General features: G+C 43.2%; 1 protein-coding gene across 1 annotated transcript; it reads left to right on the top strand.

The window, feature by feature from the left end:
- Positions 1–75: 75 nt before the first annotated feature.
- Positions 76–15,845, top strand: LOC123757233 (uncharacterized). The gene is made up of 6 exons (XM_045740730.2): positions 76–385; positions 1,704–1,941; positions 10,604–10,795; positions 11,417–11,591; positions 11,766–11,851; positions 12,519–15,845. Exons 1-6 carry the CDS (start codon positions 123–125, stop codon positions 12,810–12,812), a joined length of 1,248 nt encoding a protein of 415 aa, XP_045596686.1. The 5' UTR covers positions 76–122; the 3' UTR covers positions 12,813–15,845.
- The last annotated feature ends 10,851 nt before the right edge of the window (positions 15,846–26,696 follow it).

Raw genomic sequence — 26,696 nt, forward strand, 5'->3', positions numbered from 1 at the left:
CATCGTTCATTGCAACTCACAATTTATATTATGGGTCATTGGAATTTGTTATTCGCCCGTTATCGCTATATATCTTATCAGAGGTCTATTAGCGGGATATATTTCATTCATAGAGCACGTGTATGGCTCGTCTTCTCTGGCAGGGGGAAGCGTGTGTGCATATATCGGGTCGTATATCGTCGGTATACCTCCTGCAGGTGCTCTTCTCGTCGGTATATACCTCCTGCAGGAGCCTCTTCTTTGTAATGGCTACGGCAAGAGGCAGAGACGGGCTGGAGGAGATGTCGCAGGAAGATTTCCTGAAGGAGGCGGTGACGGCGCCCATGTCGGAAGATCAGCGGTGGCTCCGGCGGCCCTCCCGCCCCTACACCAGCTATAGCCAGAGGTGGGTCCTCCCGCCCCCTACACCACCCACCATCACCCCCATGGTGGGTCCTCCCGCCCCCAACACCACCCACCAAACCACCCATGGTGGGTCCTCCTGCCCCCTACACCACCCACCATCACCCCCCATGGTGGGTCCTCCCGCCCCCTACACCACCCACCATCACCCCCATGGTGGGTCCTCCCGCCCCCAACACCACCCACCAAACCACCCATGGTGGGTCCTCCTGCCCCCTACACCACCCACCATCACCCCCCATGGTGGGTCCTCCCGCCCCCTACACCACCCACCATCACCCCCATGGTGGGTCCTCCTGCCCCCTACACCACCCACCATCACCCCCATGGTGGGTCCTTCCGCCCCCTACACCACCCACCATCACCCCCATGGTGGGTCCTTCCGCCCCCTACCCCATCCACCATCACCCCCATGGTGGGTCCTCCCGCCCCTACCCCACCCACCATCACCCCCATGGTGGGTCCTCCCGCCCCCAACACCACCCACCATCACCCCCATGGTGGGTCCTCCCGCCCCCAACACCACCCACCATCACCCCCATGGTGGGTCCTCCCGCCCCCAACACCACCCACCATCACCCCCATGGTGGGTCCTCCTGCCCCCTACACCACCCACCATCACCCCCATGGTGGGTCCTCCCGCCCCCTACACAACCCCCATGGTGGGTCTGGTTAACTAGACTGTTAGACGCCCTTACTCGCACTCATACATTCCGTAGATTAATTTGCTCTAATTTCCGTTATATTTGACAGGAAACTTATACATACGGATATAGTCAGACGGTCAGAACATACACATCCAGCCCGTCTGAATGTACACAATCCAACCCGTCATAATGTGAGGTTGTATCCTCCAAAAATTATATATGCAAGAAATGTACTAAAGGTACATTTTACAAAAGGTACCTTTTTTGTAAAGGTACCTTTACAAAAGGTATACTGTGGCGTCCGTCCTATTAACATGTTATATTGGTGATCTTACCATCGAAGGCGGTACACCTTCCGGAAGATCGTATCTTGCCTCATCTTTCTCGATAATTATAATATTCTATACGCAAGAGATTAGGCTAGGTTTAATGTTAATCCCCCTTCCAGTAGCTTTTCCATGCACGCTCCATTTTATAGTGTGATTTTTCTTTTTCTATATTCCTAAAAATGCTTTTTGTAGTTTGTGCTTTTAGGGCAACGGGGCATCTTGTATTGTTGTCCCGATTTAATCTGTTTAGAGAAGATTTATAGTGTAATGGTAGTGTGTTTCTCTCTCTCTCTGGGACTTGACTCCAGTTCCGCACTCTACACAGATGGCGTGGCAACAGCAGGAAGCGTGGAGATCGAGGCCAGGACGCCTGGAGGAGCTCATCTTACCAGCAGGCCAGGGGAGGCTTCACGCCCTCCCAGGGGTCCAGGAGGGACGGGATGAGACCCGGAGTGATGATAGCCCACGAGCCCCATCCCAGACGGCCGCTACCTCTCAGGTCGAACCCCTCAGCCCGGCCTTTTGAGTCCATCCTGACGTTAGGGAGTCACGAGGCTTCAACAGTGAGTATTGTGTTTACACAAATTTAAAATTATACTCTTTGACCAGCCTATTCACAATTATTTTGTGCACACTTTACATAAAATGTTTAATTATTTTGATGTGTATTAAAGTGTGGGGGTTGGGGGGTTGGCGTGGTTTCCGAAGATAGATTAAAATTGAAATAAGTTTATTGAGGTAAAATACACACAAAGGGATGAGGTAGCTCAAGCTGTTCTCACCCCGTTCAGTACATCGTGTTCCTAAGATAGATTGCTTTTTGAGGTCAGCGTCCCCCCCCCCACTCCCTCCCTCCTCTAGATACTAGAATGCCACCCCCCCCCCCCCCCCCCTTCGTTCTCCCTTACCTGTTGTTACAGGATTTCTTGATCTGTAGTCTTTCCTCCAGACTCACTCGTCATGTAAGCCAGATAATATTTACCTGAAGGACCTGTACGGGGACGCAAAGCCAGCAACTTGTCAAAGGTTATAGACATTTCCGTGAGTTTGTTACCGCCTGTTTGTGAACAGTTGTATCCAGACCACGGTTGTGTGCGGTCGCTAGGTTGGCGCTCTTGGCGTCCGCTGATTGGTGGGAGGTGGAGGATTGCCCCACACTCTTCGTTTTTGCACGTGGTGATACAGGATATTGTGCATTTGTTCTCGATTATTGACAGCGTCGAAGAAATGGCTGAGGCGGTATGCCTAAGTGGTAGTGAGGAGGACAGACAAGATGATAATCGACCGTTTGAATTAGTAGTGAACAAAAAGAAACGGAAAAATAATAACAGACAGCGAGACAGTGAGAGTGACGATGAGATTACAGAGACCAAAGAATGAGACCCTACTCAGCAAGACTCAAGACAAGCAAGACAAGACAAGAAGGAAGAGGCTGTTGTTCCCTACAACATGCCAATTGAATTTCCACCAAAAGCTAGAGTGGACGGTACGTCTGGCTAAACAATGTTTGGAATACGAACCACTTTTCAAGGAGGGTCTTCACCGGCCCTACATAACAGTTGGGACTGAACAGGCCGTGGAAACGCCTCACGACGGTTGGTTTTGAGAATGTAGTGATGGTTCCTCCAGAAGAAGGTATGTTGCACACAAAGATCATAGTTTTCAAGTTTCCAACTTATTTGGATCCTGACTGTCTTCTTCTTAACAATGATAATGTTGTCTGGGCAAAGAGGAACAGTGTTCGTGGTGACAAACGAAGCCAGGTTGTTGCCTTGGTAAAGGGTGAGGCGCCGGAGAAAATTTTTGTGCAAGGACTAGGCTATAGGAACGTTGCAAAATACGTTGAGGTGCCCATACTGTGCATGAAGTGTTCACGTTGGGGACATATGGCATGGAAATGCCAGTTTGACCCCAGGTGTCGGTATTGTGGGAAAAATCACGACTCGCGAGAGTGTAGAGTCAAGATTGAAAGAAGTGAAAAAATCATCCCATTTTGTTGCAACTGTCGAGGCAGCCACAATGCTGGTTCCTCTCTATGCCCCATGAAGCCTCATCTGAAAGAGAGTAGAACGGGTCCTACAAGCAGGATAGATGTATCCTCGCAGCAAGGAAAAATTCTGCAAGAGGAACATGGAGGAAACAGTTGGAAGCCAACGGCAGCCCCTATGATCAATGTGTGGGAAAAAGGGACGGAGAAAGTAAAGGCGAGCTTAGGGAAAGTACATCATGCAGTGGAAAAACTGAAACCTTGTGACGACAAGGTTCAGGACAATATGGTCACCTCTGAGGTTGGTAATCAAATTTTGGAGTATCTAAAAAAACTAGATAAGAGGATTGAGGCATTGGAAAAATTGGCTATGGAAGGTGAACGGGGTGAAGATGGTGGTGAAACAGGACGTGTAATTGAAAGTAAAACGAGACGTGAAATGGAAAGTGAAACGTGCGTAGAAGAAAGTAATGATGTGCATGAGGTAACGATGATAGAGGATAGTCAGGAGAATACACTTTCTAGTAGTGTTAGCGGTGTTCAACCTCCTGTTGTGACAAATGGTGAAAGAACGGTTAAAGTAAAACGGGTTACAGAAATAACAAAGAAAATAGATATGAAAAATATTACCTTCGATGTTAGTAGTAGTTGTGAAGGTGAGGAGAAAGAAAAAATGTTACGGTGTTGGAAGGAAGTTTCTAAGGTTCTCTTGTATCTCATGGAATGTGACAGACAGGGCAAAGGTAGTTTTATTATTAATCATGGATGAAAGTAAATTGAGAATATTATCTTGGAACATTAATGGATTAAAAACTAGAGCGGTGGATGTACACTATTATACTCTTAGAGAGAATATTGACATAGTAGCACTCCAGGAAACTGGGGATAGGGATGGTAGCATACTGAGGCTAAATGGCTATAGAGGCTTTCACTTATATGCTGATGGAGGAACTAGGGGGGTCTCATGTTATGTCAAAAGTACCATACCTGCCGAGATAACTGGAATCCCTCAGAGATATAGAGGTATTGAAAGTATTAGCTTGCGGATACAATTAAAGGACCGAGAGTTAAATTTCATTAATCTATACATCTCTGATAGCTCCCTTGATTTACGATACTTGCCAGATTCCTTCTTTTCTGAAGATACACTTGTGGTAGGGGATTTTAATGCCAAACATCCAGCTTTAGGATCAAGGGGTAAAGCAAATAGGAATGGTTGCAGATGGTACCAGTTTTTGCAGGAACATGAAGATGCAGGCGATGAGTCACAATAACGTGGCTGAAGTATGTTGACCAGACCACACACTAGAAATTGAAGAGACGACGACGTTTCGGTCCGTCCTGGACCATTCTCAAGTCGATTGTGATGAGGACAGGTAGGGACAGGCATTAAATAGGCAAGAGAGAGCTGAGGAGGAAAGTCAGGTGTAGGGGATAGTAGTAATGAGAACTGGAGCAGGCCTATTGGCCCATACGAGGCAGCTCCTATTATAACCACCGAAGGAGATGGTAATAGGAATAAGAAGAGGATAGCAAGGGAGCGTAGAAGACAATGAACAGAAAAAGGGAGAAGAGGGAAAGAAAGGGAAAGAGAAAGAAAGAAATGGAAAGGGGAAAGCTTATGTTAAGTCACGTTTGTTAGAAATTAGTTAGAAATAGAAATTGTTTGTTTGTTACGCTCCCTTGCTATCCTCTTCTTATTCCTATTGCAATGGATGCAACTGGGAGATTGGTGAAACCCGACAGAGAGAGTGCATCTTCTGCCAAACTGTCACAGAAAAGCCATTACTTCACTATCTTCTGGAATGTGAAGCAACCAATGACCTTAGAAGAGCTTTAAGAGTTCCTGAATCATGCAGTGGCCACCCTGAAGCCATCAACACAGCCACTCTCCTGGTCAACAAAGGTGTCCAGCAGCTGGACACCCTCATAAAGACTGTGAAGCAGTATCCTCCCCCACGATAACAGCTTGATGGTTAAATGCAACCTCAGAACACTGGGAAAAAAAAAATTAATAATTACGGGAGACATCTCCCGTCACGCAGGGTGCAGTCGCACCTCCACAAATCTCCAGTATCAGCTCTTGATACTGGTAATGGCTCAAAAGGGCCACCACTTACGGGCTATTCATGCCCGTGCCACCTTTTGAGTGGCTTAATCTTTATCAATCAATCTGTCCTCATCGGGACCATTTGGTCCGGGAGACATCTCCCGTCACGCAGGGTGCAGTTGCGCCTCCACAGATCTCCAGTATCATCTTTTGATACTGGTAATGGCTCAAAAGGGCCACCACTTACGGGCTATTCATGCCCGTGCCACCTCTTGGGTGGCTTAATCTTCATCAATCAATCAATCTGTCCTCATCACAATCGACTTGAGAATGGTCCAGGACGGACCGAAACGTCGTCGTCTCTTCAATTTCTAGTGTGTGGTCTGGTCAACATGAAGATGTTCAACTGCTGGGCGAGCCCTCTCCTACTCATTTGAGGGGAGGGAGATTAGATTATGCTTGTTTAATAAATGCTGAGGGCATAGAGGGGAATTGTCTTACTGTGGATGAAATGCTAAGTGATCATTTTGCATTACAAATACAGCTTAAACTAGATAAAAAGCATGCCTGCCTTCAGAGGAAAAGGTTAAAGTTTAATGAGGGAGAATTAAGGGGTCTTGTTGGCCATATTAAGTCTTGGTATGATACTTATAAGCCGGTTTCGGCAGAAGCATTTTATGAAGATTTAATTAAGGAGGTAGATGTATTTAATGCAACATTGAACCGGAAACCATCTAGTATAAAAAGGCATCCCCCCAGAAAAGAAAATTATACACATGACAAGATGCTTAAGGGGTGGACATTAACAATGAGGAGAGCTCACAGGAATTGGAATAGGAATGGTAGGACTGAGGAAGGGAAGAATGCTTTACTGGCAGTTGCTAGGCTGTGTGGGGAGAAGAGAAAGGAAATTAGGAGCAAGTATTGGCAGGAATTTGCAGAGAAAGTTGGGAGTAACAGAAACTTGAAGGAAATCTGGCAAGACGTAAATAAAATAAGGGGTAAAAAGCACAATTTTGTTGCACATCCAGACCCGCAAGGAATTGCAAATGGGCTCGTAAATAAATGGGCGGAAGCTGCCAAACTTAGTTCATTACCCGCTGTAACGAGAGAGTCATTAGATTCTTGGAAAGATCTAAGAAAGGATTTTATACTTATAGCAGGTAACAGTGGTGATGTCACTTGCACAGGTATTACCAGAGAAGAACTAATAACGGCGATTAAAGTTGGGAAATCTACCGCACCTGGGGAGGATGGAGTAACTTATGAAATACTTAATGAACTTGCCACTATGACGAAAAGCCCACTTTTAGACCTCTTTAATATTAGTTATAAAGAGGGCAGTATTCCCAGTAAATGGAAAAAAACTATGATCATCCCTATCCCTAAAGCCAATGGAGAGTATAGACCTGTGTCTTTAACCTCGTGTTTTTGTAAAATGATGGAGAGGATCATTTTAAATAGACTTTTATATATAATAGGTGATCATCTGTCTAGTAATTTGTTCGGGTTCCTCAAAGGAAAAAGTACCTCTGATTGTATTATTAAATGTCTGGCTAATGAAAATGATTATTATAGAATTTTCATTGATTTACAAGGAGCTTTTGATAAAGCCAACAAAGAGGTTATTTTATATGAATTAGCTAGTCTTGGTGTTAAAGGGAAATTATTGCGCTGGATAGGGGATTATCTTTACGAAAGGAAGGCTCAGGTGTGGTATCAAGGTTGTATGTCAGGTGTGAGGTCTTTTGAACTCGGCACACCTCAGGGAGGAGTGTTGAGTCCCACCCTGTTTAATGTACTAATGAATAAGATAGCATCTGAGAGATACTCAAATGGGGTAACTCCGATCATATATGCCGATGATATTTTGTTTCAGGGCAAAGATATTTCAAAGGTTCAAACAGTGTTGGACAATTTCGGAAACCTGTGTCACCATATGGGATTGGTGGTTAATGAAAACAAAACTAAGTTTGAATGTAGAAGTCGGAGCCCCATTGTATTGAAAATAAACGATAAAAATATAGAGAGAGTTAATATATATAAATATTTAGGCATATATGCTGGATATACCCATGAGAGTGAGAGTTTGGAAGCTGAGATGAACAGACTGTTGGGTCAATGTTGGAAGAGATTACAACCTCTGAAGGCCTTGGCATGCTGTGGAAAGGGAGTGGGAGTCCCTGTGCTACGAATGTTATACTTGAGTACTGTAAGATCTCTTATTAATTATGCTGCACCTGTCATTTCTTGTTTTGGTAAAGGTAGGATGAGCAAGTTGGAGAAGGTACAAAATGAAGCAATGAGAATTATCTTAGGATGCCCAAGAAATGCTATGATTGAGATAATGAGGATGGAGTTGAATCTGCAGAGTATTGGGGATAGAATTTCAGAGATAAATGTAGCCTCTGCCATTAGATTAATGAGAGGTGGGGGAGCTAATGAATTAATCCTCTCGGTTCAAAAGGTGGGAAGTAGTGAACAGTGTATGATGAAGAAGAGAGTATATATGAATAAATTATGTTATAATGTTATAAAGTATGATGTTATTACAGAGTGTATTGCTGTGCCCAAGAGAAAATTTACACCACCATGGGAGGATTGTAATGTAGATGTAGTAATTACTCCCTTGCATAAGAAAAAAGTATGTATGAAATAGGAGAGCTGAGGGCAACATATGATTGTATAATTAGAAAACTGCCTACGGAAAACACTCTACATGTATATTGTGATGGGTCAGTAGCTAGGGATGGGAAGGCAGGATGTGGAGTCTTGATCAGGGAGTACACTGACATCGGCACTGTAGATACTGTTATTGGACGCCGCTTAACTGACAATGTCTCTTCAACGCAGGCTGAACTCCAAGGAGTATTAGCAGGATTACAGGAAGTAGTCAAATGTGGTAAAAATGCTTGCTTCTTTATTGACAGCAGAGGAGCGTTAGAGTCTTTAAATAGCAGACGCCCAGTATATCAGAATATTGTGATAGAGTGTAGAGAAAATGTTAAGAGACTAGAAAAAACTGGGTATAAAGTAAGATTCATGTGGATCCCTTCACATGTGGGGATACTGTTGAATGAGGTAGTTGATGACAGCGAAGAGAGCCACTGAAAAAACTCTTGTTGATGTTGTATGTCAGTTAACCTTGAAACAAATAAAAACAAGACTCAAGGTGATTCAGGAGGGTGAAGAAATGATAAAGAGAATGGCAATGGTGGACAGTAGTAACACACTTAAGAATTATTCAATAATAAATACAAATTCGTCCTTCACTTATGGTAAAGGAAAGTCTACTTGGAAGGATTCAATTTACATGAGATTACGATTAGGATATAAATATATCTGGCAATACGGTGTTGATGTCAGTGAAAAAGATAAGGAGTGTAAATTATGTAGTATGCCGTCCGCCCACACCTTAGAACATTATGTATTAGAGTGTCACCTTATTGAAAAATATAGAAATAAGGAAATAAATAGTGTACCGCATCAAATTGTTTGGATGTGTGATAATGGTATAATAGACAGTATACTTAGGAGCTACAAGAATTTTGCCCCAAGAATGTAACAATTATATGCTGTACTTGCTGTATGCAATGTTAAATGGGATTCTTGTACTGTTATATGTCTATTTGTACTCACTGAATTTGTGCGCCCCTTGAGGGACTTGAAGTAGAGGGGGGTAGAAATAGCCTAAGCTACTCTATCCCTTTGAGATGTATTTATTGCTTATCTCAATAAACATACTTGAACTTGAACTTGTTTGTGAAACATTGGTGGCTGGTTTGTCCTACATTGTGGCTTGTTGTCCTGAAAGTTGTTGTTCCCTAAAGGAGTTACACTGGGCCTTTGAAAAATGTTGTCTGGATCAACAGCTCTGTCGTGTCTGGTGTCTAGTGTTAGTCCTGAATCTCTCAACCTTTCCTGGGATGGTTTTTGACACTGCATTTATTTTTTGTTTAAATCAGTTATCTCCTGGGGAAGGTAAGGTCTCCATACTTGGGTACAGTAGTCCAGATTGGGGCGCCACAGACACATGTATAGCTGAACAACCTCTGAATAAGTCAAAGCCTCGTTTCATTATTTCTATAATTTGATGGACTTTTTTTTATATACAACAGAGCCTAATTGCTGAGCAACTTTCAATGATTGGTGGATAATAATTCCTAGGTTATCTGTTTGATCAACCTGTTGCAGGGTCGTGTGGTAGATATGATAGTTATAATGTGTATTACTAAGGTCTAAATGTGACGTCTTGGTTTTTTTTAGTGTTGAAAAGCATTTGCCAGACTTCTGGCCATTTATGAAGTTCCTGTAGACCGTCGCTTTGCAAGGCCTCCGTATAGTTTTCACTTCCCACTTTGCCTCGAATCGCTGTGATCTGCAAATTTGATGATGCAATGTGTGATTTTTCGTCTATGTCGTTAATGTATATTACTAAATGGGTTGGACCCAAGATGTGACCTTGCGGTACTCAGCTCACTGGTTTTGTTTCAGTCAGATTCATTTCCATTTAGGGCGACACTTTGCTTTCTTTGTTTTTAACCATTGCTTTATCCTTTCTAGTATTTTGATGTTTATTCCACGTGCTTACAGTTCCTGTGATAGTCTTTCACGTGGTACCATATTACATGGGAATTCGAGATACAAATGAGCAATAGAGACGTCATGAAGTCCGTTACCATTGTAAGATTTTACTTTGAATTTTTTTTCCTGGAATAGTTCTGTGGGTCATTTGTATCCCAAATTTCCATTCGTGTCCTTGCATTCCTCTATTTCTCAATTATGAACATCGCTGCTATGTTGATACTCGTTAAATTTGTGAGTGTCGGTAACATATTCCCCAATATGGTGAGATCCAGATATTTGGTGCTCATTTTCCGTGGACACGGAAAATGAGCGCCAAATATCTGGAGCGAAGGTAGGGTCCTTCCGCGGACACGGAAGGGAGGGTCCTTCCACGGACACGGAAGGGAGTGGACACTTAGCATCCTCGCGAAGACTACGAGTCACAATAACATGGGTTGAATATTAGTCACCCAACTCACACATCTGTAAAGAAAGGCGGCGATGGCGACGTTGCGGTCCGTCCTGGACCATTTGCCATGTCACTAACTTCCTTTCCAGATGTGTGGATTGGGGGTGTGTCTCAACATGGTGTTGCTGGCTTTATCCCATGTCCCTGCCACAGGTAAAGGAGGGGCCCGGACGTCAGGAGGAGGGGAAGGTCATCTTGGACATGGAAGCGGTGGCGAACAACGCGCAGCCAGCTCATAAGGTCAACTTTGTCCTGGGCCAACTACTGCCAGTTAAGGCAGGTCGCAATTATCACTTCCTTCCCGTTCAGGACCTGGCTCTCCTCCGGCGAGATACCATACTCAAGGTACTACAACAGCTTTAGTAACAACTTGGTTTAGAGTTATTTATATATTAATAAGATATTATTGAGATAAATGTGTATCAATGTGCATCGGATCTTAATTAAGGTTACAAACTTAAGTGACCTTAATTCTACACATACCTTAATCCTAACACTCACGAAGATTGTGAGTCGCAATAATATGGCGACTCAAACAATTTTTGATTGATCAATCAATCTTCATCAATATGGAGTATAGTGTGTGTGTGTGTGTGGTTCACATGTATGGAACTCACCTGTATGGTTCATATATATAGTGCCATTTGTTAATAAGCATACTGTATTGGATTTGCATATACTTTGCGTTACGGAGTATATTGAGGTATATCTGGTGTTAATGAGTCTGTTTCAGGTACCTTGTGTTTATGAGTATGTTGGAGGTACCTAGTGTTAATGAGTATAATTGAGGTACCTCGTGTTTAACGAGTATGAGGGAGATACCCCGTGTTTATGAGTATGTAGGAGGTATCTTGTGTTTAACGAGGATGGTGCAGGTACCCTGTATGCCTAGCGTGTGTTATGTCTATCTAGTCTGTGACAAATGACCTCGTTGAACACCCTTGACTCCTCATCTCCCATCCTCAGCTGCTGGTAGGGATGCTGAACACTGGGGAGCGAGGGGTGGTGTACCTGGGCGTCCAGGATGGCGGTCGAGTAGAAGGGGTCTCCTGCGAGCCCCAGATCCTCGGTCAGTTCGTCGAGGGACTCATGAAGAGCATTCAGTTCTACCTGATGCCCCGACTCCACGCCCCTCAGTACGGTATGTGAGGGTGTGGGTGTTCAATGCCCTTGTAACTTACAAATTCATGGTAACTCCTCCCTAGTTATGACTTCGAGTTTGTAAGTATTTGGCATTTAATGTATGCATACAGGGGTGCGGGTGGAGTGGATATGAAATTGTTGTTGAGGTCTTAGACAAGAATGGGTGTTGCAGGAGTGAGGTACACCAATGTGTTGACATCGAAGGATCAGATCCTGAATAACGTGTGGGTGGTGGAGCTCCACGCCGTCCCCAAGATGGTAAGTGGCATAATATTAAGAAGTTTTTTTGTTGTTAATATTAGATTATTGTTGAATCTAAGTTGAAATCTTATTGCGTTTGTAACTGTGCACTGTGTTAGATAAAGTTCCAGTGGTCTGTCGGGCATTCTCCACAGTGCTGACATTTCCTCTCATCTTCCGGAACCTGTAAGTCTATTTCCCATGCACATGGGTATCCAAGCCTGATGCGATGTTAGTGTACTTCTGTTGCTCTACTGCTCCCTTTTATCAAACTAAGTGGTTTGTAGTTGGATGAATTCTTGCACCAACCCGAGCCGGTCGGCCGAGCGGACAGCACGCTGGACTTGTGATCCTGTGGTCCTGGGTTCGATCCCAGGCGCCGGCGAGAAACAATGGGCAGAGTTTCTTTCACCCTATGCCCCTGTTACCTAGCAGTAAAATAGGTACCTGGGTGTTAGTCAGCTGTCACGGGCTGCTTCCTGGGGGTGGAGGCCTGGTCGAGGACCGGGCCGCGGGGACACTAAAAAGCCCCGAAATCATCTCAAGATAACCCGCAGATCCTGATGTTGCAAATGCTGTGTTGTGGTCACTGTACATCTTTTGCATTGCTCTGTTTCTAATTGTGAATTGTTGATTGTAACTGGCTGAACTGACTCGAGGTTTGTGTTCTGTGTGTGTGTTGCAGCAACACTACTACAACGCTGTGATGGACATGGATTACCACATCCGCCACAACACCCACACCGAGACGCTCCCCTTCCCCTCCTTCTGCAGCGCCATCGTCGCCACCACCTCCAGGCCCTACCAGCAAGAGACGAGCAAGTTAGAGCAGAAGGTGAAGCTCCTGGAGAAGGCGCTGCAGGAGAGAGGAGTGGACATCTCCTCTGTGGGGCCTCACGTGTGCGACAACTGCTGGTTCGCCGACTGCCCTGCACAATGTTATGGAAGGGCGCCTGTGGTGTGCGGCAGCAGACGCTAACGCCGAAGTCGGCTGTTAGTAAGGGTCGCAGCGAGTGAGAGACGGGTCAATTTAGGTATAACCCTATGTAACACTCCCATATAATGCCAGGCTACTGATGTAAAACACTGACAAGTTCCTATATAACACCATATAACTGACTCAAGACAGTAACAAGCTCCTATATAATGCCATATAGCTGACACCAGACTGTAACAAGCTCCTATATAATGCCATATAGCTGACACCAGACTGTGACAAGCTCCTATATAATGGCATGCAACTGACACAAGACAGTAGGCACCAGCTCCTATATAAAGCTAGGCAACTGACACAAGACAGTGACAAACTCCTATATAATGCCATACATTTGACACAAGACAGTGACAAGTTCCTAGTAACGCCATACAACTAAGACAGTGGCCAGCTCCTGTATAATAACATACAACTGACATAAAACAATGGGCCAGCTCCTATACAACGACATAAAACAATGGGCCAGCTCCTATACAACGACATAAAACTATGGGCCAGCTCCTATACAACGACATAAAACAATGGGTCAGCTCCTATACAACGACATAAAACAATGGGCCAGCTCCTATACAACGACATAAAACAATGGGCCAGCTCCTATACAACGACATAAAACAATGGCCAGCTCCTATACAACGACATAAAACTATGGGCCAGCTCCTATACAACGACAAAACAATGGCCAGCTCCTATACAACGACATAAAACTATGGGCCAGCTCCTATACAACGACATAAAACTATGGGCCAGCTCCTATACAACGACATAAAACTATGGGCCAGCTCCTATACAACGACATAAAACAATGGGCCAGCTCCTATACAACGACATAAAACAATGGGCCAGCTCCTATACAACGACATAAAACAATGGGCCAGCTCCTATACAACGACATAAAACTATGGGCCAGCTCCTATACAACGACATAAAACAATGGCCAGCTCCTATACAACGACATAAAACTATGGGCCAGCTCCTATACAACGACATAAAACAATGGCCAGCTCCTATACAACGACATAAAACTATGGGCCAGCTCCTATACAACGACATAAAACTATGGGCCAGCTCCTATACAACGACATAAAACAATGGCCAGCTCCTATACAACGACATAAAACAATGGCCAGCTCCTATACAACGACATAAAACAATGGCCAGCTCCTATACAACGACATAAAACTATGGGCCAGCTCCTATACAACGACATAAAACTATGGGCCAGCTCCTATACAACGACATAAAACTATGGGCCAGCTCCTATACAACGACATAAAACAATGACCAGCTCCTATACAACGACATAAAACAATGGGCCAGCTCCTATACAACGACATAAAACAATGACCAGCTCCTATACAACGACATAAAACAGTGGGCCAGCTCCTATACAACGACATAAAACAATGGCCAGCTCCTATACAACGACATAAAACAATGGCCAGCTCCTATACAACGACATAAAACAATGGGTCAGCTCCTATACAACTGACATAAAACAATGGGTCAGCTCCTATACAACGACATAAAACAATGGGTCAGCTCCTATACAACGGCATAAAACAATGGCCAGCTCCTATACAACGACATAAAACAATGGGTCAGCTCCTATACAACGACATAAAACAATGGCCAGCTCCTATACAACGACATAAAACAATGGGCCAGCTCCTATACAACGACATAAAACAATGGGCCAGCTCCTATACAACGACATAAAACAATGGGCCAGCTCCTATACAACGACATAAAACTATGGGCCAGCTCCTATACAACGACATAAAACAATGACCAGCTCCTATACAACGACATAAAACAATGGGCCAGCTCCTATACAACGACATAAAACTATGGGCCAGCTCCTATACAACGACATAAAACAATGGGCCAGCTCCTATACAACGACATAAAACTATGGGCCAGCTCCTATACAACGACATAAAACAATGGGCCAGCTCCTATACAACGACATAAAACTATGGGCCAGCTCCTATACAACGACATAAAACTATGGGCCAGCTCCTATACAACGACATAAAACTATGGGCCAGCTCCTATACAACGACATAAAACAGTGGGCCAGCTCCTATACAACGACATAAAACAGTGGGCCAGCTCCTATACAATGGTTATCTTTCCTCAATTATAACGGCTTGGTTTACTTTGATTAAAGAGTTTAAGAACTCCAAAGCGTTACGAGGTGATTGGTAACAAAATAACATTAATAACCTCGGGTTGTGAAGTTTACCAGGTCGTAAACTTTTTTGTTGTAAATAATTACATACTTAAGCCGTTATGACTTAAGGAAAGATGTACAGGTTTCGTGAGTTTACACACGTAAATCCTCTGATGAATCTTAAGACTCAGCTGGAAGCGAAGGAGACCATTAGCTGAGATGAGATATCTGCTGCTGAGATAGCAGCAGTGTGATAGACTCTGAAGTTTTGAAATAGAAAGTTTTTTGTTCAAAGTTCTACTTTTTTTCTTCGTGTTTCTATTTTATATATAAAATCGTTTTGTGATGATAAACATTGCAACGTGGAAAAGATGCAAAAGAATATGTTTGACTTATTTAATATTAATTTTTATTTTAATTTAAAGACAACTTGCTCTATTTACGGGGTTTACCCTCGTTTTTTTTTTATATCCACACTATTTAATTTTTTTTTATGAAATTAAATGTTTTTAATGTTCATATAAACATGTGTTTAAAAATTATGTAATTTTCAACTTTTTTTTTTAACAATTTAGAGTAATTTCATCATTAAAACTGAATTTGTGTTTAGGACCGTAATTCCGATTGAAACAACAAAAACAGAATCTTGGGCTTAAAAATGTTTTATAATGTTTATCTGAACATATGGTTTAAATATGTTTACAAATTATCTTTTATTCAACTTTGTTTCTCTCATAATTGAAGCAGTTATGTTTAAAATATTGTGTTATTCAACTTTTTTCTCATAACTGAAGCAGTTATATGTTTAAAATAAAAAAAACATAAGAATGAAGGTAACTTCATTCAATATTTTTTTCTTCCTTCCTATTTATGTTACGATGCTGAGACTTGGACCAGATGAAACCCTTTTCATATACAACTAGTCAAAAAAGTTTGATTGAAATAGAACTAGTTTTCATTTATTGCATATTTTTGGCAAATTTGGAACTGATGCCCCCTTAAATGGTGTCGGATTTTCCGACAAAGAGTTACGAATTGCATTTATTTCAAAGCAAAAATTCATCATGTCAATCCATGCGCTTGAAACTATCTAGCGACCCAAGTTTCATAACTCAACAAATCATCTATCACACTGCAATATTCTTTATACGTTTGTGTTCAATAGGTTAAGTAAGGTAATCAATGGGTTGACCTTTTCATACGTTTTATTGATTAAAGTCATTACGTTCACAGAATTCACACAAGTATAAAACATATAATGAGTACAAGTATATAAAATATAATGAGTACAAGTATATAAAATATAATGAGTACAAGTATATAAAATATAATGAGTACAAGTATATAAAATATAATGAGTACAAGTATATAAAATATAATGAGTACAAGTATATAAAATATAATTAATGACTCAACAAGACAAGATGGAGACGTTTCTCCATCCTCAAATCAAATTTCCTGCATTTCCTTCAATATCCTTGTTGCTGACATTGAAAGTGTCATTGTTGTGGTAAATGTAGACTCACTGTGGCAGAGCCCTGGGAGTGTTTCTCCAGGCAAGAATGTCAGCCTGGAGGAGGGGCAGGCGAGTGTAGGAGCCGTGGACAAGAGGGTGCCGCGTGAAGGGGTCGGAGGCTGACTCCAGCAGCAGGCGGACCAGCGTCGACTCGTCTACCACCATCTTGGACGAGTGCAGCATCACCGGCGCCTCCATCACCGCCTGCGTCACGCTGTCTATAAACTCCTCCGGGGATTCTTCACGCGATACTGAGAACTGCTGGAAAAAGCTGAAATCTGTTGTCTGCGTACTAAGGTGAGAGAACTGTTCTGCGTGATCACGTTTTAGAATTCGAGAAACATATATAAATCTATCCTCTACAAATAGTTTTTGGTAAATATCATTTAAATCAGCGATGAGAGTCTTGGAATACTTGGAACCTCCTCTATCCTTGAGCTGTAATACTGTTACTGCAGAGACTGTGAGAGTAACCAGGAGCGCCGCAGCGGCCTCAGCCAGTCCGGGAACACCATAAGCCGTGGGAGTTGTGTCAGATGCGACAAGTATCTTATAAATATGCAAAATTTCGTTGATTTTGTATAAATACTGTTCGATACAAAATAATGTTTCGTTTGTTCTAGCTTGATATTCCGCTAGAGTAGCCTCCACCATTTGCTTTAGAAGCTGCACCAGATGGTTGAAAAACAATGCCTCTGATCCAACGTTAAGACTCCTTACCTGGTCCACAGCTGCAGCAGCGACACCATCTAGGTGTCCCCATTTATTAAGGCTGTCTAACACATTCTTGAGACGGTAAAAGAGGGGCTCATGTAAATAACCGGACATCAGATGGTCCACAGTCATGTAGCGACTAGTGTTGACCAACCCTGCTGCCCCTTGCACACCTGAGGCGGCATCCTGAAGGTACGTCTCTGGCCACATACCGACCAAGTGCAACAGTTCCAGCCGCAGGTGCGGGTTGGGGCACACTTCACGGTCGGAGAACATGGTGAGTACCCACGGTTTCAAGGCAGTAGACTCGAGTGAGGCAAAGTTTATATTGTTGTTCGTCGCCAAGGTCTTTGATAGATTAATAATTTTCCAGATAACGTCCTCCCATTGTTCGGTTATCCTGACTGACATCGTTGCCATACGCGTGGAGAGAGTCAAGGTCCATAAAACTCCAAGCTGGATTTTGCTGTCAAATAATCCCACTGAACCTTTCTGATCCATAATAAAATCACAAAGATTTGCCAGTGACAAGTTCACTGCTCTTGAAATATGGTATGGATTATGTAACGAAGGGAAGTTCCAGACCATAGATATGAGAGATTGTGGGAGTTTTGGAAATGAATTATCGTAAGCTGTGGGAGAATAATTGATAGCGTCCATTGTCTCAGATGCGACAAGTAAGTGATCAAGAAAGATGTTCTAATGCACAACCAAAAGGGTGAATAACTGAGCAAGACTAATGTAGGTGAGATAATATATAGTTTTAGAGGAGAGGTGAGGGTCCCGAGTGAGGTACACGGACACCATCTGGAAGTTAACCATCTTGAAGATGGTTAACTTCCAGTTAAATCAGCAATTTACGCACTTAAAATGACAGTTATATATCCATGTGGTGTTACTGTGTGTATAGTTAACTTTCCTTCGGGAAAGACCTGCATATAGGCATACGAGCTTAGGAATTAAAAACTGCATATATAGCTAATAGGCAAATAAGAACATAAGAACAAAGGTAACTGCAGAAGGACTATTGGCCCATACGAGGCAGCTCCTATTTATAACTACCCAATCCCACTCATATACTTGTCCAACCCGCGCTTGAAACAATCGAGGGACCCCACCTGCACCACGTTACGCGGTAATTGATTCCACAACTCTGTTACTGAACCAGCATTTACCCAAGCCTTTCCTAAATCTAAACTTATCCAAATTATACCCATTGTTTCGTGTTCTGTCTTGTGTTGATACTTTTAATACCCTATTAATATCCCCTCTGTTATGTCCATTCACCCACTTGTAAACCTCTATCATGTCACCCCTAACTCTTCGCCTTTCCAGTGAATGCAACTTAAGCTTTATTAATCTTTCTTCATATGAAAGATTTCTAATTTGGGGAATTAAATTTGTCATCCTATGCTGGACACGTTCAAGTGAATTTATATCCATTCTATAGTACGGCGACCAAAACTGAACTGCATAATCTAAATGGGGCCTAACCAGAGCAAGATATAGCTTAAGAACCTCACTAGGTGTCTTGTTACTAACGCTTCGATTAATAAATCCCAGTGTCCTATTCGCCTTATTACGAACATTCATGCATCGATTAGCAAGGCTTTTGATACAGTGCCACATGAAAGACAGATTAAAAGAGATAGAGGCTTATGCTATTGGGGTGCTATATTAAGTTGGATTAGGCTATACCAAAGGAAACCAAGAGTTAGTATAAATGAACAAAGTGTAAGTTAGTATAAATGGGGTTAAGTCAGACTGGGAAAATGTTGAAAGTGGAGTGCCTCAATTAGGCTATACCAAAGGAAACCAAGAATTAGTATAAATGAACAAAGTGTAAGTTAGTTTAAATGGGGTTAAGTCAGACTGGGAAAATGTTGAAAGTGGAGTGCCTCAATGCTCTTTCCTGGGATCACTGATATTCATAATATATATAAGGGGAAAAGGAAAAAAGATTTAAAACCAAAAAATCAATGCATTAATGTTCATAATAAGGTAAATATGACACTTAGGATTTATTTATCAAAGCGTTATTAATGTCTTGCTCTTAAGAACATATGAATGACGGTAATTGCAGAAGGTCTATTGGCCCAAACGAGCCAGGTCCGATTTATATCCACTCAATCTCATTCATATAAATGTCTAATCTACAAGTGAAACAATCAAGGGATCCTACTTCTATTATGTTATGCTGTAATTGGATCCACAAAACAACCCTGTTACCAAACAAGTATTAAACTAAGAATTCCGAATTACGTTTTCATCATGTCAATCCTGCGCTTGAAATAATCCAGCGACCCTAGTTTCTTATATCAACAATCATACATGACCCTGCAAATTTCCTCACTTGATTATTCATATACGTTTGTGTTAAATAGGTTAAGTAAGGTAATCTGAGGTAACCATTTCATACGTTTTATTGATTGAATTCATTAAATTTACAAAACTCACACAAGTATAAAACATATAATGAGTACAAGTATATAAAATATAATGATGACCAAACCTCATCTCACAAGATGGAGACGCTGCTCCATCCTTTTGTGTGTGGTTTGGTCATCAACAAATTTACTGCTGAGTTGCTAATATTAATCATTGTTGTGGTAAATGTAGACTCACTGTGGCAGAGCCCTGGGAGTGTTTCTCCAGGCAAGAATGTCAGCCTGGAGGTGGGGCAGGCGACTGTAGGAGCCGTGGACAAGAGGGTGCCGCGTGAAGGGGTCGGAGGCCGACTCCAGCAGCAGGCGGACCAGCGTCGACTCGTCTACCACCATCTTGGACGAGTGCAGCATCACCGGCGCCTCCATCACCGCCTGCGTCACGCTGTCTATAAACTCCTCCGGGACCACCTCCGAGGATTCTTCACGCGATACTGAGAACTGCTGGAAAAAGCTGAAATCTGTTGTCTGCGTACTAAGGTGAGAGAACTGTTCTGCGTGATCACGCTTTAGAATATGAGAAACATACATAAATCTGTCCTCTACAGATATTTTTTGGTAAATATCCTTCAAATCAGCGATGAGAGCCTCTGAATACTTGGAACTTTTTCTATTCTTGTGTCGTAATACTGTTACTGCAGAGACTGTGAGAGTAACTAGGAGCGCCGCAGCGGCCTCAGCCAGTCCGGGAACACCATAAGCCGTGGGAGTTGTGTCAACCAACATGTTATGGATATGCAAAATTTCTTTAAACGTTAGTAAATACAACTCTATACAAACAAAGATTTCGCTTATTCCATCTTGATATTTCGCTAGTGTAGCCTCTGTCATTTGCTTTAAAAGCTGCGTCAGTTGGTTGAAAAAGAGTGCTTCAGATCCAACCTTAAGACTCCTTACCTGGTCAAGAGCTGTAGCAATGACACCTTCTAGGTGTCCCCATTTATTTAGGCTTTCTAACACATTCTTCAGAGGGTAAAAGAGGGTCGCATGTAAGTAACCGGACATCAGATGTTCCACAGTCAAGTAGTGAATAGTGTTGACCAACCCTGCTGCCGCTTGCATTCCCGAGACGGCATCCTGGAGGTACGTCTCTGGCCACATACCGACCAAGTGCAACAGTTCCAGCCGCAGGTGCGGGTTGGGGCACACTTCACGGTCGGAGAACATGGTGAGTACCCACGGTTTCAAGGCAGTAGTCTCCAGTGAGGGAAAGTTTATGTTGATCGTCGCCCAGCTCTTTGATAGATTAATAATTTTCCATATAACGTCCTCCCATTGTCCTGTTATCCTGACTGACATTTTTGCCATGCGCGTGGAGAGAGTTAACAACCATAAAACTTCAAGCTGGGTTTTGCTGTCAAATAAACTCACTGAACCTCTCTGATGAGTAATAAATTCATAAAGATTTTCCTTTGACACGCTTACTGCTCTTAAAATTTCGAATGGATTATTTATTAAAGGGAAGTTCCAGACCATAGATATGATAAATTGTGGAAGTTTTGAAAAAGATTGATCACGAGGTGTTGGACAATAATTGATAGCGTCCATTGTCTTAGAAGCGACAAGAAAGTGATAAAGATGTTCTAATGCACAACCAAAAGGGTGAATAACTGAGCAAGACTAATGTAGGTGAGTTAATATATAGTTTTAGAGGAGAGGTGAGGGTCCCGAGTGAGGTACACGGACACCATCTGGAAGTTAACCATCTTGAAGATGGTTAACTTCCAGTTAAACCAGCAATTTACGCACTTAGAATGACAGTTATATATTCATGTGGTGTTACTGTGTGTGTAGTTAACTTTCCTTCGGGAAAGACCTGCATATAGGCATACGAACTTAGGAATTAAAAACTGCATATATAGCTAATAGGCCAATAATGCACATTATGGACCTATTAAGAACAAATGCAACTGCAGAAGGCCTATTGGCCCATACGAGGCAGCTCCTATCTATAACCACCCAATCCCACTCATATACATGTCCAACCCACGCTTGAAACAATCGAGGGACCCCACCTCCACCATGTAATGATCTGGGGCTCAGATCATTGGTTCTCCCTTCTCCCCTCTTTTCCCTCCCCTTCTCCCATCCTTTCCTTCTCCCTCTCCCTCTCCCCTCCCCTTGGCCGTCATTCGTCTCCTCCTCTTCCCCCCCCCTGTCGCCCATTTGTCAGGGTCAAGAGGTTGACCTGAGGGTAGGGTGGTCGTGGATACCTTGGCTTCTCCCACTCAATTCCCCACTCAGATATTTCCCTCTCCACCCCCCTCTCATCCCTCTCTGTCCCTCTCAGCAGCGGCCTTCCCCATACCAGGCAGAGTCAAATGTCCCTACTCCTATCTTAGAGGAGACAGGCTTGAACATAAATTATCAGTTTTGTAAACATTGCTCGCAGGTGCCTGGGCTCCATAGACACGCCTTGTCCCTCTTCTCTTTAGCTGGGGAGAGCTGACTCAATCTTCAGAAATTCATGTAGCTTTCCACAACAGATCAGTGAAGGTGATTGGCCTGAGATAAGGGCCAAGTCCTTATTGGCCCTAGAGAGCCAGACCTCAGGCCTACGTGTTAAATGGTTGGCCAGGGCCAAAATAATGGGTGGAGCCCTGGGGCTGTATTAGATGGTGGGAGGAGCAATCCTTCCCAGCAATAGGTTGGAAAAACTAAATTTCATTAGTGTGTCTTGGGAGTGTATTAGGAACAGGGCCGCAAGCCCGTATCCTCGGGGCTGAGGGCAGCCATCAACATCGTGGCCGTAGTGCGGGTATTTAAGGTATAGTGCACTTGAGTTTTGTGTCCTCGGTAAATATCCATTGTGCCTCTAGGGAAATAGAATAGGTGATGTGTTCAAATTGTCTTAATTTACATGTTTCATAAAATAAATTGTATAGCTTGTCCAGTGGTATTCACTTAACTCCCCTTTGATATATTTTGCTACTTTGTCATTTTTAGGTGTTGTATTGGAAGCCCCCATGTTCTCCTACTAGTAATAGATACTAAAGTTGCCCTTGGATTCAAATAAGTAACGTAAATTACACAAACTAATTTTCCAAAATTTATTACTGAAATTCATATTACCCGGAGTCCCATGGTTACTGATTCCTTGCCTTCCTGGGGGATCGGTGATAGACACATTCAGGTATGGTTGGTCGGGAAGGTGGTGGCAGTGTTAATGTGTTTTGTTATTGTTTTAACTAATAACCCTTGTCCTTGGTGTATCTTCCTCATTTAATATTCCTCTTATATACGTGGCAGTCCAGTGAGGGGTCATGCTGGACTGTAACAGTGTTAAGCTGGGGTATTGAGTGAAGAGAGACAGAGATAAAAACAGAGAGCGTATATTACGATTATGAGAGATCACAAGATAACAGGATTAATACTGGGGAACATTGGGTTATTACAATAGAGGCCGCGGTTATTACGGCAGGACTTGAGCATGATGACGCTTATGCAAAATTAAAAAGTCAACTCATTACCACCCCAGTCTTGGCAGTACCGGATTTTGATAAGGAGTGGGAAGTACACACTGACGCCAGTGGCATAGCTATTGGTGGGTGCTTAATGCAACGTGATAATGACAATCTTCCTCACCCAGTTGCATATTTCAGCAGGAAGGTTAAGGGTCCGGAGGTCCGCTATTCTGCCACGGATAGGGAAGCTTTGGCTGTGGTAGAAAGTGTCAGGTACTTTGAACCGTATCTTTTCCAACGACACTTTGTCATTTATACAGATCACAGGGCGTTGACTCATATTTTTAAGAAAAGAACTAAGTGCCCTCGCATGTCACGTTGGTCTCATGAACTAGCTGCTCACTCATTCCAAATACTTTACAAGCCTGGTCCATCACATGTTGTACCAGATACTTTGAGTAGAAACATTGCTACTATTAACGTAAATCTTAACATTGAAAATATTTCCAGTGAGAAAATGCGAGAATTCCAGATGAACGAACCAAGGTGGAAGGAAATTATTGAACTTTTGGAGGGAGGAAAATATCCGTCGAAGAAACGTAATTTAGCAATTCATGATTTTGAAATGAAGGATGGGGTCTTATTTTATGTAAAGGGACAGCAGGATCGTGCAGTTTTTCAGTTGGTTATCCCAGAGGTTTTGAAGAAGTCGGCGTTGAAACTCGCACATGCGTCTAAGATTGCAGGTCATCCGGGGATTTTTAAAACTCACATGAAAGCCAAGTCACTCTTTTTCTTCCCCGGTATGTTAACAGAGGTCATTAACTTCGTTAAGTCCTGTGGTCACTGTCAAAGGAGGAAAGGTACCCTTAAGGTACAAGCTCCATTGCAAGAATTCCCAGAAATTTTGGAACCTTTAGATCGGGTGGGGGCTGATCTGATTGATCTGCATCACAGTCATTCAGGAAACCGTTACGTATTGGTGTTGGTAGACCACCTGTCCAGGTACACCAAACTGATTGCATTGCCTCAGAAGGATTCACGAACTGTTGCAAAGGCGTTCTTAGATAGGTTCGTCACTGTATTTGGTCCTCCTAAAGTGTTAGTTTCTGACCGAGGTCAGGAATTTAATGGGAATATTTTTAGAGAAGTATGTAAAATTATAGAAACCACGTCAGCATTCACGACGGCTTATCACCCTCAGGCTAACGGCATGACAGAACGGACGAACCGGTCAGTTAAAGATATGCTTGCAATTCTTGCAGAGCATGATGCAAATTCGTGGGACGAACAACTCCCCTATGTCCAGCTAGCTCTGAACACTGCCATCCATCAGTCCATTAACACCCAACCCCTTTTGCTGTTCACAGGGCATTCATGTAATTTCCCGTCAGGTCTGCTTAACAGACATAATATTGTATATGGGGAAGATTACCCATCAGAAGTTTTAAATAAGATGAAAAATGCATGGAGAATTGCAGCTAGGGCTTCCAAGACAGCACGAGACCGCTATGCTCAGCATTATGACAAGAAGGTACGACCTCTTGAGTTGAAAGTCGGGAGTCTTGTGTTGAGAGTTAATGAGGCGGCTCCTGCCAATCAGAGTAGGAAACTTGCACCTAGATGGCGGGGCCCTTACCGGGTAATTGAAAGAAAGGGTCCGGTTAATTTTGTTATTAAAGGTATTTTTGAAGACCAAGTTGAGAGAACGATTCACATTAATAAATTAAAACCTTATCACGCGAGGGAGGAACTAGAGCTGCCTTCAGCAAGTCTAATTCCTGACCTGTCTAATGATCCAAGTGCTGAGTCAGATGATGAGGATGACCTTCTGTCAGATCTCATCAGTAGTCAAGTTCAATCTTGTCACCCTATGGTAACAAGGTCGCGAGCTGTACAGTAAATTGTTAATGATCTCCCCTAGTCAGGTTTAGTAATTTCATAATAATTATCCTGTAGAGGCACTGGTGTGTATTTACTGATGTGCATGACTCAGGTAGCATACTTGCCTTGCTCTGGGGTTTCCAACTTCCTATACCTCAGAGTAATATCCATGCTTCCGCCATTTGTTGTTGTCTGTCTTTCTCAGGTCTGATGGTACACCAGTTCCAGCCTCCCAGTCACACGTGAACCAAGGATCGAGATCAGCAGGTCTGGGGATGACCCACCTGGCTGATAAGATCGGGGTCTGAGGCACGTTACATAAAGTCCTCCCCCTTGTACCCGGTAACTCGTCAATTGGTTATCCGGAAGGGGTGACTGGCGTACAGTCACCCGGCCGACACCTCACGTCACTAACGAGGTTGTCCCAGTCCAGCCATGCTGTCTTCACGGAGCAGAGTCCAGTCACCATCACAACCGTGGGCTAGCTGTCTCAAGGTCACCAACCACGCCCACCAGCCGCGTAGTCAAGACTGCGGGAAAACCGGAAGTGGAAGACGAGTGGTCTACGAAGAAGAACGCTAATTGCAAGGACTTGTCAGCTCTTATCAAAACCTGTGGTTGCGTCGTCTGTGGAAACCAAGATGCAACGCGGTGGTCTCAGGTACGAACAGCACTACCCCTACAGAGTGCTTGCGGAATCGCCAGATGAGGTACAATCCTGTACCTCGGCCCAAGTTCAGCTACACGAGGGGTTGCACGGAAGGTGTACCGGCCCAGTAGTACCGGGATAACAAGTAAACGCCGGTAGATGACGTCGCCCAGGAGCTGAGGCAGGGCCCACCTGTCCTGTCACCATGCCACCCTCTTCAACGCCACTCGAACCTCACTACCAACGCGAGACATCGTGACACGTCGAAGCTGTGCTCTACTGTGGCAGCCATGGTTAACAACAATCCATCAAGACTGTTTGGGGAGCGATAAGCAGAGGTGAACCCGGGTTCCTGTTAGCGGGGTCCACCTGAGCTGACAGCCGCCAGCTGTCAGCTGTCACTCAAGTCAGGTGCGGGTAGTACGAGACCCCCTGTACTGTCCGTAGTTGGCCGAGGCCGGAAATGGAACTTCCAGACGACCAGGATCTTCAAGCAACATGAGGTAGTCGCCGGAATCTACAGCAACCAAATGTCAACAGGAACGAACGAGAGAAAATATTTATAGAAAAGTTTTCATATAAAAATAAACGCTATTAATATAGTAAACTGTGGTAACTCGGAACAGTTCAACTTTTAATTTTCCATCTGATAGTAAGCACCTATACACCTCCGGAAAGTTCTCTGGAACAGTATTAAATGTTGAAAACTAGAACTAGTGAAATAGAGAAATAAATCTAGAAAGTGAACATTAGAAAATGACCCTGTCTCTAGATAAGTTGTATGAGTGAACTGGTTTGAGAACCATCTAGTAGGGTCTCTAGAAACGTTGATCAGTGGGGAACTTTATCTAGATTTTTCTAGATCCTAGATACTGATGGTTATACATATATTTTTTTTTTATTTTTTTTTTGTGGGTTACTGAACAATAAGGGTGTGGTACACAGTCTGACAAATGTGTTCACCCGCTGTTGTTGTGGACTTGAATATGAACTCTGGGATATTAGGAGTTTGAGGAACTTATATCCAGAGTGTTGTTGTTGGTTAAGGGACATGTCTGTGGACATTGAATTTTTTTTAATAA

Source organism: Procambarus clarkii, chromosome 13 (genome assembly GCF_040958095.1).
Source record: "Procambarus clarkii isolate CNS0578487 chromosome 13, FALCON_Pclarkii_2.0, whole genome shotgun sequence".
NCBI classification, from domain to species: Eukaryota; Metazoa; Arthropoda; class Malacostraca; order Decapoda; family Cambaridae; genus Procambarus; species Procambarus clarkii.

What these genes read in the sequence shown, in the direction of transcription:
- LOC123757233 (XM_045740730.2), top strand. Translation starts at nt 123, where the DNA reads ATGGCTCGTCTTCTCTGGCAGGGGGAAGCGTGTGTGCATATATCGGGT. An exon ending in GGAGTCACGAGGCTTCAACA is followed by an intron (nt 1,942 to 10,603) that starts GTGAGTATTGTG and finishes TCCCTGCCACAG; the next exon opens with GTAAAGGAGGGGCCCGGACG. An exon ending in GGCGAGATACCATACTCAAG is followed by an intron (nt 10,796 to 11,416) that starts GTACTACAACAG and finishes TCCCATCCTCAG; the next exon opens with CTGCTGGTAGGGATGCTGAA.